This window comes from Dunckerocampus dactyliophorus, chromosome 5 (assembly GCF_027744805.1).
Source record: "Dunckerocampus dactyliophorus isolate RoL2022-P2 chromosome 5, RoL_Ddac_1.1, whole genome shotgun sequence".
In the NCBI taxonomy this organism is placed as follows: domain Eukaryota; kingdom Metazoa; phylum Chordata; class Actinopteri; order Syngnathiformes; family Syngnathidae; genus Dunckerocampus; species Dunckerocampus dactyliophorus.
In genome coordinates this window covers 13,760,196-13,774,261 of record NC_072823.1, presented here as the reverse complement: position 1 = coordinate 13,774,261, position 14,066 = coordinate 13,760,196, and the positions used below count along the sequence as shown (strand labels likewise).

General features: G+C 41.2%; 1 protein-coding gene across 2 annotated transcripts in view; it reads left to right on the top strand.

The window, feature by feature from the left end:
• The first annotated feature begins 445 nt into the window (after positions 1 to 445).
• pkp3a (plakophilin 3a) overlaps positions 446 to 14,066 on the top strand; it is a 19,073-nt gene continuing 5,452 nt past the window's right edge. Inside the window, exons 1-7 of one of the 2 annotated variants that reach the window (XM_054777070.1) lie at positions 446 to 583; positions 2,974 to 3,151; positions 8,096 to 8,187; positions 8,635 to 9,392; positions 10,527 to 10,650; positions 11,192 to 11,396; positions 13,002 to 13,176. In XM_054777070.1, the coding sequence (XP_054633045.1) occupies positions 581 to 583; positions 2,974 to 3,151; positions 8,096 to 8,187; positions 8,635 to 9,392; positions 10,527 to 10,650; positions 11,192 to 11,396; positions 13,002 to 13,176 (1,535 nt within the window). In that variant the 5' untranslated portion in view covers positions 446 to 580. Of the gene's footprint in view, positions 584 to 2,824; positions 3,152 to 8,095; positions 8,188 to 8,634; positions 9,393 to 10,526; positions 10,651 to 11,191; positions 11,397 to 13,001; positions 13,177 to 14,066 lie in introns of those variants that run through there. The other variant, XM_054777069.1, reaches the window with a different exon arrangement.

Genomic DNA, 14,066 nt, shown 5'->3' with positions numbered 1-14,066 from the left:
GTATGAGTCATCTGGCAGAAGGAGCTTATCACGCTGTTGGCAGTCGTGCTCCCATATCACCCACACACTTGCTTGACTGACAAACATTGATGAGCTCATGCTTGGCAAAATTCAGCCATTCACTAACTCTCCATTGGGCTGAGATGTTGAGTGATTCATCGCCAAATGTTGAGAGACCCTTCAAAATCAATAGCAGTGACCGAAACACTATAAATAAAACAAGCATATTCAGCAGAAGACTCCAAAATCCCACCTCACTTCTCATAAAGTCTTCCCACTTCTTGTGGAGTTGCAACATCGCAGTCATCTTCAACTCACTTCTCCTTTTTGTCACCGTCATCTCCCCTCTGCTGGTAACACACCCTGGAGTGTCACTGTCTCTTCCTTGACTCACCTCTCTTGTTTGGCACCAATCCTGCATTTACACCTAGTGAGAATTCAAATTTTTAGGGCGGTGACAGTTAACACAGACTAGAACACTTAATACTCTGTAAAAAAAAACCCATTCCAACACATGTGATTCACCTGCTTTAGGAGAAGGGAGTGCACAACATCTACAAACAGCTGAGCTTCACTGGTAATGGTAGGTCAGCCTTTATAAATCACTGCTTACATCTTATACTGTATATGTTTTAGTCATCGTTGTTGTGAAATTTCATTGTGAAGCTTGGGAAAATGCTAATTTCAGAGGTAGCTTGAGGAATTGCACTACTTACTGTAGCGTAAAGTAATACCTTTCTCCACTCATTCCTTTGAAATATGTGGAATTTATAAATCGTAACCCGAAAAAATGATTCTGCATGATAAGACTTTTTTTAAAACTAACTTCAAACAATATTTACAAAAAGTAATTTTCATCCAAAAATATATGTTTCTACAAATCTGGATCTTACATCTAGGAGTGTGTCGATATCTATCATTTTAATATATAATACTGATCGCCACATGGTGGTATAGTGGTCAGCATGTTGGCCACACAGTCACAGATCATGAAGACCTGTGTTCGATTCTCCCTTGGGCATTTCTGTGTGGAGTTTGCATGTTCTCCCCGTGGGTGGGTTTTCTCCGGGTACATGTTAGGTTAATTCGCGACTCTTAATTGTCCATAGATGTGAGTGTGAATGGTTGAATGGTTGTTTGTCTATATGTGCCCTGCGATTGGCTGGCGACCAGGGTGTACCCCGCCTGTCGCCCGAAGGGAGGATAGGGATAGGCCCCCGCGACCCTAATGAGGAGAAGCGGCATAGAAAATGGATGGATAATACTGAGTAGGCGTATAAGCCGCCAGGCATATACAGACGAGTGAAAAAAAACCTCTCACTCTTGGACTGACGAGAAAGACACTCTCGATAAAAACTTGGGTGTGGAGTCACCTAACGACTGTGCCACGCCTTGTACAGGTTCTCCGTTCACACATGACCAAATGATAACATGAGAATACGACGTTTTGTCACATCTGCACAGTGCACCCTTAATGTTACATAAGTACACCTCTTAAATACACCTCTTACCTCAAGTTTAATTCAAAACTTCCCAAGTTATTTGAACAAAACTACTGTTATATATCCATTATAACAACAAGCACAATCCTGGTGTTTATCACAATTCAAATGTGACACATTTGATGAGCCAGTCTGACGGGCAGGACTGTCTGCTCCCTCCCTATGCACTGCCAATGTGTATTCAGCCAGGATGTCATACTTACTCGCCTACAGTGACACATGGTCATGTATTGTACATGAGGTAATGGGGTCAGGGAGACAATGTCTGCCTTCAAAAACCGGGAAATAAAAGCAAAATTCTGTTTCTGTACAAACTCAATTAACATTTAAAGTTGGTACACCTGCACAGTAAATAAGTGTTGATGAGGGCTGTCTGGTAGAGTAGATTGTATCAAATTACAGTGAGGGATTACTATAATGATTTAAAACAAAGACTTTACTTTAAATTTGATCGTACATCAGGAGATTCCTCACACTGTTTTCAGTTAAAGCGAAAACCAAAACAAATAAAGCGGTACACCAAGCTGTTTTCAAGCTGTACAATGACTACTTTAACTTACGGTATATTCCACTGTATAACTCACACTAGTGATACACTGTATATAAAAAAAATCTAAATATACATGTGGGATTTTTTTTTCTTTTATGGATTATTAGGATTAGTATTTTTTGGGAAGGGGCTTACTACCCATCCATCCATTTTCTATACCCCTTGTCCTCGTAATTGTCACGTGTGAGCTGGAGCCTATCCCAGCTAACTGTGGCTACCATTCACACATTTAGAGTCTCCAGTTAACCTAACCTGCATGTTTTGGACTGTAGGAGTAAGTAAAACCTATGCAAGCATGTTATGTGTGTCCTGTGATTGACTGGTGATCAGTCCAGAGTGTACCCCACCTCTTGCCCAAAGCCTGCTGGAATAGGCTCCAGTCCACCTACAACCCTAATGAGAACAAGTGACATACAAAATGGATGGATGGATTATTTGGGGGCCCACATTTCCTAAAGAAAAAAAATTCTGGTGTTAAAATTTTGGATTTGTAAGTATTTAAATGAGCGTCCTATCAAGGGTTAAAACAGATCGAGGTTAATTTATCAATAACTGTACTGTAGACTGTAGGACGCTACACGCAAGGAAACGACCAGACTGCATTGTTAAGTGTACCATGTTAGTAGTAAAACGTAACGGAGCGAGACAATGAAAGTGTCTTTACTGTGTCGATATGGTAACCTTATGTAAGAGCAGAGCCCACCTGAGCGTGTCAGGTATACTGTCATGGAGCGTCGAGGCTCCGCCCCTTCCAAAGAGCACCTCTGTACCGTGGGAGAGCCTCAGTGCGCTTCGAAATAACGCCCGTCAACATACGCCGAGAGAGGCGCTACTTGGCTCTTGACTTTTTTTTGGTTTCTTTCCGTTTTGTCCACGATGAGCACCGCGGCTTCAGAGACTGTATTTCTTTCCGCTCTACAGCCAAACAACTCGGTAACCACCTATGGACTCCCGTCCGACATCCAGCTCGGGAGCGGCGCCTCGGTCTCGGACGAGATGTCCAGGGTCCGGAGGGTCCAGCAGCAGGTTCAAATGCGGCTAGCCGAGAAGTCCACACTTCCGCGTCACAATGGCTCCACTTCTGCCTACGCCATGTCAGGTAATCAACTATTACTTCTTACTTTAACCTTTTGTCGAACCTCAACGATACCTTGTTATTTTTGTTAATTTGTTATTTTAGCTAGTGGCCAGTCAGTGGTGGAACTTATAAACTAACACAGGTTAGTCGGTGCACTCGTTTGTGCAATTATGGTGGTCGCCGGTGCGACCCTTAATTCTGGTCTGATGACGTCACAGTAGACGCTTTTCGTCAAAGTAAATAAACACCCCGAACTAAAAAGGCACCACATTGCACACGTGCTTCAGTACTTACTTTCTAAATGTTGTTATTAATATTACAATTTAAAATGATTTATGTGTTACTCGCTGAGAAAGTATGCAGTACATGATGGCATGTTGACAAACGTGGGTAAAGCTGGCTCTGCATCTTTATCCAAATTCATGTTGGAAAGGTGTGGAAAAACCATATCACAAACATCCACCCACTTCATTGCTTATCATGGCTTATTCGGGTCACAGGTGTGCTGGAGCCTTTTAGCTGACTTTGGGCGACAGGTGGCGTATACCAGAGCAGCTCTTCAGATTTCGGGATTTTTGGAATTGCTTGTCGTCGTCCGCATGCAACCTCCTCCACTAATAATGGAATGTGTCCATTCAGCTTGTCTGCAGTTTCCTAACAGACCAACCTGAGCTAGCAGCCCTCACATGTGAAAGGGTTAATGTGTAACAGGCTCCAACAAGTGTTGCTTTCATGAACGTTCTTGCGATAACAGACTGAGGTGCAAGCCTTTCTCTGTGAGTGGAGTTGAGTTTCTGCTATAGTCAGCCACTAGAGGCAAAGGTCGGACAGACACCTGCAAGGTGACTTCACTGTGGGAACCAGATGTTGTCTTGGCTTGTTTGTTAGCGAGCGTCCTGGTGTCAAGAAGCTTGTGCACGACCACGCCAAGCTTGGGATGGTTACGTAAGCGATGGGTCTCCAAAAGGGAAGTGAGAGGTCACGTTTGTTGACGCACCTCGAAAGACTTGTGCTTAAAAGGACTTCTTTCTTTCACATCCCATCGTTATTTTTTTCAAGTGTGTGACCTCTAGGTGTCTTACGTGACCCGTTGAAATAATGGATTGTTCAATGGTAGTTGAAGATTGTTTTTCTCACTCAGCCCCCAGGCAATTACTGTATAATGTCTTCTTTGACAGCCAACTTCATGTTCACTGTATGTGTCTTCTTTAATGGCTTGAACGCAGCAGCTCATGCAGCATGCTGCCTCTCTTATACCTTAGACTGGTTTGAAACAGTCGTTAAGCTTTGATGCTTAACACTTCCAGTCGTACATTTGTCACGTCATCATTATACTCCCTGCTTTGCAACCTCTCGAAGAGTCAGCACATCAAGGAGACGCCCATTACTAAAAAGACAGCTATGAGTGTTTAAAAATGGAATTTGCAAGAAAAGCCATTCTGTGTTGCATCAGGAAATGTATCGTGCTGATGACCACAGTGCGGGAGGCAACGTGGAGACTAAGCTCAATGTTGGGGGTGTGGTGGTGGGGGGGGGGATTTTACAAGAAAAAAAGGGTGTGTTTTGTGTGTGCGGTGTCGCAGGTGTGCTAGGGCGTTACCAGAGGGCGGAGTAGGGCCGCAACAGTCATTCCTCTCTGTACAGACCGGTTTGTCATGTGTTTGCTTGTGTGCATACATTTGTTCTCTACAAGCGAAGAATGGTGATAGTCAGAAGTAAAATTTTGCTCACAGAGGAAGCGTTTGCACAGGGCATGGAGAAGTAGAGTTAGATAGGGAGAACTGCATCAAGAGACTTTAGACAAGAAAAGTAGAGACTTAAAGACTTCATTACGCTACAGTGTCATGCTTTGCTCCTCCCCCTCCAAAGCTTCCGGCAGAGTTTGATGTGCACCGCCAAAAAAACTGCAGTATTGTGATTGGTGGGGTTCTTTTTTTTAGTGCATCATTTCCGATATTCAGCCTTTCCTATTGTTCCCTTTAAGCGCCATTCTTAAATATGAGTTGTTATATATTATTAATAATAACAGTAATATACATATAGTTGCCATTGCTCACTACTACTCCACGGAAGCTAGTCAACGAAAGTTGTGGTTGCACTCTCAGAGAATTGCAAGTTACGTGTTCAGCTCCCGCCGGAGAGCGATAACAGAATCAAGATGCCGTCAAAAGGGTCAGAGTACTGAAGTGACTACGGATAGCATAGGACAATAAAGCCTTAACTTGAGTGTGACCGCCCTGCCTCAAGGTCTGACTTGCTGATTTTCATGTAAAGTGGGATAGCAACGCAAATGTCGCGACACTAAATGCCCTCATGACAACACAATACGTTGAAAGTGGAATGAGGTTCTCTCTGTTGGTTTTTAATGTTTTTCAATGTGCCCAAAAGGTCAGCGGGCGTCCTAAAATGCTCAGTTACATTACCTAAAGCACAACTCATACACCCTGAGTGGCGCACACACACAGCCGGACTAGCATGCGCCACTAAACTAAGCTGACCCAGCTGTCTTACGCTGGCCATTGCTGTTCGTGAGCTCACGCTCACACTCATGCTTGGTGACAAGTAGTGACAATGAGTGTTTTCATTCACTTACTTCAGGAGGGTTCGGTTAGTGTTTGTGAGGACATGCCGCTATGAATGAGCGGTCCGCTGGGGAAATATTTCCCCACACAAACGTTCCTTATCACAGTTAGAGCATTTTATTGACAATATGTCAATATACGCAAGATTCCGTGTTTAACAGTAGATTCCGTTTTTATTGGTCAATTCAGCGAATCCGTTAAAGCAGATATGATAGGGCCCTACTAATAACATATATTACTAGGGCTGACTGATTTATTTAATTACGTATTTTTTTTGTGTCGTGTAAATAAACAGAAAGACAAAGAAAAACTGTTGGGCGATGTTCTTATCCCTCACTAACGTAACTCTTACTGCGAAGTACAATTTGTTGCATTTAAGTATGCTCAGAAATCCCGGAAAATACATCTACGCTCAAAACACGTGAATTCAACGTAAGTCTTTGACCGCAACCCTTCATGGCTCATAATAATGTGTTTAAAGTGTGATTCTGCTACTATTAAAAAGACTACCGTTGGGCAACGTGTGATGTCTTTTAGCTTTCAGATCATTTGGAGATGTTAATTGAATTGTTAATGTTAAATTGTGTCCAGTCATTTATCTTTCTCTTCATAATATACAGCAAAAATGGATATTCACACATAGTGGCGATTAATCAAGATTAATTAATTTGAAAAGTTGATTGATTAATTTGATTGCAATTTTTAATCATTTGAGAGCCCTAATAATTACATTCATAAACACTGTAGAGTAGAGATTACGTTGTCCTCTGTTGACCCATGCATTTGAATGGGGATATTGTTACCCGTTGCTGCTGTCAGCTGAGACAGCTGTGGGAGAGTGTTTTTTGTTTCAGATGTAAACTCCAAGTGAATGTCAAGGAATGATAATAAGCCTTTGCCTCCACATGCACATTTGAATCCTCAGGGAAGAGGATTAGCCTTATTATATTTATAGTCATTGTTTTGTTTTTTATATGATGTTTTTTTTTCTTGCACACCAACCATGAATCTTCAGTATGTCCTTTTTTTTATTTAAAGAAACAGCAAGTACAGTTGTCCCATTGTGGTTTAAATTTTGCGGCTTCAATTCTATCATGGTTTTTCTAAAAATATATTAATTGAAACGCCATGCTGCTATTGTTTGCCTAAACGAAGCATTTTCAAGCATAAAAATGGCTAAATGAGCTAAAATCCAAATATATGGCATCATGAGAGGACGCATTCAAATTGTGGTATGCAGCATTCTGCACTGGCCACTAGGTGTCAGGAGGTGAAACATACAAGCTGCAAACTTGATCACCGGAACAACAGGCTTTTATTGCGGGTTTGAATTATCTCACAAAATCAAAACTGATGTTTTCCCTTCCATTTAAAGTACATATCACTGTTTTAGTCTTAATTCACGTGCTTAAAACCACGTCAAGATGCTATTATCATATCTTCCACTGCTCCCCCGTCCCTTCTCATGCAATGGACTATTCCATATTATCCATGTGCAGTTTGATTCCGGAAAACAGGAGCAAGACAAACTTGTTGGCGCGGTTTGGAGAAAAATAAAGCTAAAATAAAGTTACCGCAGTGGAGCAGAGAAGAGGAAAACAAACTGTTTTTATCAAAACTACAGAAGGTGTCAACCTTTTTCACAGTCACAAGCGTAGACACACAGATAGCCAGATGCTCCTCACAGCATTTTGTTAATGTTCTGGTAAAATAAGCACATTCGGTTTGTTTGGGTTGAAATAAGCAATGAAAATAAATGTTACAAAAATGAGTAGCTATTGGTCATTTTTGTTCTGTAAAAGTAGCTCTCACAAGAAGAAACGTTGGAGACCACTGACCTAGATTGTGTAGGTGTACCTAATGAAGAGTCTGGAGATTACACGTACACAAATATTTAAAAAATGCATGCGTCCACTGTTGACCTCTTCGAGAACACAGTCAGATGCTGAGTCAGAGCTCATAAACAGCCTTGCTTGTAAAAAAGTGAAAATTCAAATGAACAGCAATAATGACGGGAAGTCAAACACGTGGGAGAGCACTTTTGGGGAAAAGTTGTCTTTGTGGTTTTTCTGCTCTGACCTGTTTGGAAATTTTCATTCTCCCGCCTTCGTCATTCTGTGATCTGACGTCTTTCACAACTTTTTACTCACTGACTTGTATGTTCGCGCTATGAGCTTTTCTTCATTTGAAATAAGGAATGTATTTCAGATAGAACCGTGACATTTCTGGCTCTACATACACATTTTTTCCTCTCAACCTTATAGAAAGTTTTGCTGAAAGATTTAAGAGGCTTGTCAGAGGCTGTTGAGAATAACTGTGTACTTGTATCCTCAGTGTGATACCGTAGTAACAATATGTCCTTGTTGTATTTGCTTAACTGCAGACTATGGCGGATCTTCCACTTTGAAGTATCAGACTTACAACCCGGGTTACAGCTCCAAATCGTCCTACATGTATACAGGCTCCAAAACCATGGTGAGTACAACCCCATTCTCTCTCAGTTTGTGCACGTATCCACCTGGCAGACCCTCTGCTGGCACATGTAGTATTTCACAGTCTGCTGTGAAGGGATCAGCTCAGGGATTTCAAGTCCACCCTCTAGATTCCAACATTTCAGCAGGAGGCCACTGGATTTGTGCCACAGATGTCAGGATGTATAACATGCTGACATGGCATTTTAGACACCTGTATGCTGCAACCATAAAGCGCTGTCATCTGCAACTTTATATGTACAGTATGACGACTTAATTAACCTTTGATTGACCACTGGCTGTCACGTCTGTTATCATATTGGGAAATTGCCACCGTTGCCGAGCACTGAGTGACACACAGACATTCTCCCACGCATACAGCACACACATCATATGAAGTAACACTCCCTCCACATTTAAGTGTAACACTGACTCCCTCCATCATTTCCAGACTCCACAGATATCACAGAGGTCCTCCGGCTTTAGCTCTCTCTCAGCTGGCCCAGACATGGCCCAGCTCCATAGGATCAGTGTCGGTGGCGGAGGAGTTGGAGGCGGTGGCGGTTATTACAGAGAAGACGTCCACATGGGCACCTACCAAGGGAACCGGAACCAGATCCGCATGGAACCAGACCTCGTCTCCATGCATGCGATGAGACAGCAGACACTGCCTGCGAATTCCTGGATGGCGGATGGCAGCGATGCTGCGAGCTTGATGTCTGACCGCGATGCCACCTTCAACCGCCAATATGTCCAGACCAATGGCTACACCAGCCAGGTGAGGCAAGGAGGAGGCTCCATGGCCTATCAGGCGCCCATGCGGCGATCACACAGCGGCACTATCTCGCGTGGCACAGGAATGGCAGGAGGACAGGTGGAGATGGTCCAGCAATCCTTCAAAGGCCCAGCGTATCGCACCCTCAACAGGATTAACAACCGAAACCGGATGAGCATGGGCTCCATGTCGGGGACCCTGCAGCGGCACATGTCTACTGGATCCGGCATGTATGTAGGCGGAGTGGACAAAGTGGACATGGGCTTCATAGGGCCAGGAGTATCCTCCGCTTCTCAGGGGAACTTGCATGCCATGCAGCAGCGTCACGGTAGCATTTCCCGGGCCATGTCAGTCAAAAGCATGCAGAGTGTGGGACGGGGGGCTGACATATTTAACGGGCAGATGGGGATCGGAAGCATGGGAAACCTCAGTGGGTAAGATCATTTTTTTATCATAATGATGATAAATTGTCATTTGTTGTGAGTTCCTAGTTGATGAATATTCATCTTATTAGAAAATTTGTCAGAGTAAGAGCATAGCATACTAGCATTTAGTAGAGCATCCAGAGAGAGCAAGACAGAGAGTGTGTGTGTGTGTGTGCGTGTGTGTGTGTGTGTGTGTGTGTGTGTGTGCGTGCGTGCGTGCGTGCATGTGTGAGAGAACAGTAACCGCTATGGATTGTGACCTGGCTTCATAGCTGTAGGACTGGTTTTGGGTGTGGCAGCTCAATTTCAGGCCTCGCGTTTCACACATCCAACATGGTGAAGCGGTTAGCCAAGTGGATTTACAGACATCTGTGATATTTAGCGGCAATTCATCAAATTCAGCTTTGCTAATATGAAAACACATTATCTTTGTGTGATTAATGTGGCTGCAGTTTAAATTAAATGAAACATTAAGTCATAACTCTTTCAATATTTTCAATATTTTGTGCCACATTTAGGTTCAGCTCTCAGGGTAATGCTGATTATTTGGTTTATTTCAAACATAAATTTGAACATTGAACATAACAAGCTTACATTGAAGAATGTCACGTTTACAGTGACACAATTCAAGATGTCCAAAAAGGAGTAGGAGCTCTCTGTGTTCAATATGTACCAGTCTACTATAACAGTAAGTGAAAAAGGATAAAGATGTCTACTAGTTTGTAGTTAGTTTATTCTGTGATATAAATAAACACATAAATAAAGAAGTAAAGTTCCAGAATAAATATGCACAGGGTGTATGATAACAATACCCTCATTAAATATTAAAAGAACGAAGAGTAGATAGTAAGTGCAGGGGTAAAACTAACATTAACATTGTATAATGAATAGATAAATACATACAGAGTATATTATAGATCAAACTGGCATGAACACTGTATACCGGTAGTTAACAGCTAAATGTATACTAGATGATAGTGGTGGATCATATAAGTACATTGCGTGAGCTTCTTATGAAGTCCGTTCGAAATCGTAATCCCATATACATATGCTAAAATATTAAGTGTTCCGTTTCGATGTTTTTATTTCCCTGAGGTTGTATTTCTTCTCTCTTGTTGAAAAAAAAATGTACTCCTTAAACAGCATCACCTCTTTGGACATGGCCACAGCTGTGCAGTACCTGAGAGAACCAGACCACGATTTGCAAGTCCTGGGTGCAGCTTACATTCAGCACGAGTGTTACAATGACAGCGATGCCAAACATGAGGTACAAAGCAAACATGAGGCTTGTTTTTGAAATGCCTCAGGCTCCTTTTCAGCACCTTGTTATTGAGGAACTTGAACCTTCGATGTAATGCATAGGTGATGCGCTGCTTTCGTATTTTAGCAGCTCACTTTTTGGCCAGGACCTTTTAGCTATTTCTAGCTTGTTGTTTAGTGCTGGGAGTTGGTTTCTTCCATTTCAGGAAGTGGACGCTGTAAAAAGCTTGTGAGTGTAAAATGTGTTTCCAGTCAGGCCAATGATTTACCTCTTTTCTACTACAGAGCCTCCTAGCCTACCGCGTTTATTAAAGCAAAACTGACACTTATTTTAAACCGTTCATATGCACATGAATTTGTTCCAATGAAATTGTTGTGTAGTTAATTTTTGCTGTACTTTAAACAGATATAGTGATGTGAAAAAGTTTGAAACTACGAAAAGGCAGTATTTAATTTCTATGAAGGGGAAGTCACATGTGTGCTCATCGAAACTTAAATTAATGTCAAAAGCGACCATAAGCGACAGATTTTTTCGTCCCTGTCTCAAGGTGCGTCAGTGCAAGGGCATCAGTGAGCTGGTGAAGCTCTTCAATGCCGAAAACCAGGAAGTGCAACGCTATGCCACTGGTGCCACGCGCAACCTCATCTATGAGAACATGGAGAACAAGGTGGCCCTGATCGAGGAGGGGGGCATCCCCCAGCTGGTGGAGGCGCTTAAGGAGCCAGACGACGAGCTCCAAAAGAACATTACTGGTAGGAATTTTCAGTCTTTAAAGCGAGAGCGTGACATGACATGCACAGCTCAATTTGGTTTTTTGCCTTTACTCCTCCCAAGTACAAATGAACTTGAGCAAAGACATTCAGATGCAACCTGGTCTCTCTCATTCTTATTCCTCCATCCACATATGATGAGCAATAGCAAAAAACATCCAAATGACTACAAAATTACACCCAAAATGGTGTATTCTTCTAATTACAAAACATCAGCTCAGCTCATTGAGAGTACTATACAGTCGTTCCACTTTATTGTGATTTTAAACATTTATTAATAAATGACCACTGTTTCGTGGTTGAATATGGCCTATTACTATAAAAAAAATGCATATTTTAGCGAATTGTACTTATTCTTGGTCAAAATTAAGCATTTTCAAGCATACTAATGGCTAAATGAACTAACTAAATGAACTAAAATGCAAATACAAGGCAGAAGAAGCATTCTAATTGTGAATGTAGTACTGTATTCTAGAGTCATGGAAAGAATGATTAGACCATCTTTGTTTCTTCAGTTTATTGATCCATTTTAATGCGTGGTACAACTAAATGTACATTTGTTTGGACAAATATTATGATGATAACAAATATATATATATATATTTAGCAACTTCCATGGTTTTCTTGGTAATAACCCAAATCACTTAAGCTCTTACATGAATAGCTCTAGCATTGCACTGCCAAACAATTTAACTCTTATGAGCTTTTTTGTTGTTATTGTTATATTTGTCCAAGCAAAGGTACCTTTTAGTTGTATCAGGCATTAAAATGAACAGGAAACTGAAGAAACAAGGGTGGTCTAATCATATTTTCCATGGCTGTAGGTGTCAGTAATTGTTTAGTGAAGCAGGCACTAGTGATTGTCAGAAAAGACATTTATTGCAGGTTTAAATGATCTCACAACAGGCACAATAACAACATAATAACATAAAATCATAATCATATTAATAACACGGGCGACTGTTTGGTGCATAACCTTTGACAAGCTAAAACTCAACTCTGATCCTCCCACTTCACTTCCTGTCTTGTACACATCTGTCCGTCTGCCACTAGGTCCCAGGTGGGAGCACATTTATTGTGACACTGGTCAAGCAGGAGTTGTATTTAAATGGCTAATGTACTTATTTTGTGTACTATATTGGGTGTTAAGCCATTTAAAGCTGCCATTACAATACATTGATGAGACAATAGCCAGCCCAGGAAGTACGCTGTCCAGAAAAAACAACAGAGAAATGCTAACATGAGAGTCTTTTATCTATGTAAGTATGTGAGTATCTTATTTATCTCTTGAGTATATCTACTATATTGGGTATACAAATGTAAAGATGACTAAATGGGTGTTATTTTATGTCTTGAGGGCTCTAATGTTAAAAACTGTATTTAGAAGATTGCAAACAGGTATTCTATACCATAACTAAGAAAAGATTCCATTTATTGAATTGAATTTTTTATTTCATTGACATTCATTAATATTTGAATTTCTTACTTTGCGGAAATTCACTTATCGCGGTCTGGTATGGGACCAATTAACCGCGACAAACGAGGTAGGACTTTAATCACCTCATTAAGATATTTGCATTTGTGTAGGTATATTGTGGAACCTTTCATCCAAAGACACTTTGAAGGAGAAGCTGGCCCGGGAGATTCTTCCGGATCTGACCGACAGGATCCTCATCCCTCTGTCGGCCAGCGATGAATCAGAGGGCGTCAGACAGTCCGCTTCCGAGGCTGAAATCTTCTACAACACCACCGGCTGCCTCAGGTGCTCCTCACTCACGTCCGCCCTTTTGTGTTTATTTCCATCACACTCCTTTGTTCCAATGTACATGTCTCTCTGTTTCATCATACTTTTCCTAAAACACCTGGCATTTGCATGAACAACTCCAGGCAAGTGACTGAAGCTTTTAGCACTCTTGTGTCGTGTTTGAAAATGCTTTTGGCAGTTCTACCTGCAGATGCTTTATTTCTGCTGTGCTTGTGTGCAAACTGGGCGTTAAAAAATAAATGTATGTGTATATATATACAGTATATATATATATATATAAGAAAGCAGACCTTACAGTATATGTGTAGTAGAAAGTATTAGGGCCACAGTGAAAAGGCAAAAATATTTATAAATACAAGAATAAAGCCATAGAATTATGAGAGCAAAAAAAATTATTTAGGAAAAACGAATTCAGTCTTATTTTAACGCTGTCAAAAATCCTACTCTCAAAACCAACCACAAATTCACCAGATAAACAGCACCGATTGATGGCCATCAACCCAACACAAAGGGTGATTTCCCACTAGTCCATTTTGTTCCTTCTTTGAAAAAGTCACTAATGTTTGCACAATTGCTTCAAATCTGAAGATTTTGCTAATAGTGTCGATGTTTATCTGTTTGTTTGTGTTCAAAATAACTTTCACACAAAAGTTTTGAATGGATTTGGATGAAATTTTCAGGAATTGTGGGAAATGGGATATGGAAGAAGTGATTACATTTTGGGGATGATCCAGATCACCGTCTGGATGCAGGAATTTTTTTAAAGGATACTTTAACATTGCAAGATCGGACCATTTTCACTGTTTGTGCATATAACTCCACAAAAAACAATAAATGGTCAGAGCACTTGGAAAAATATACAGGACAAGTTTCCAACAGGTTTTAGA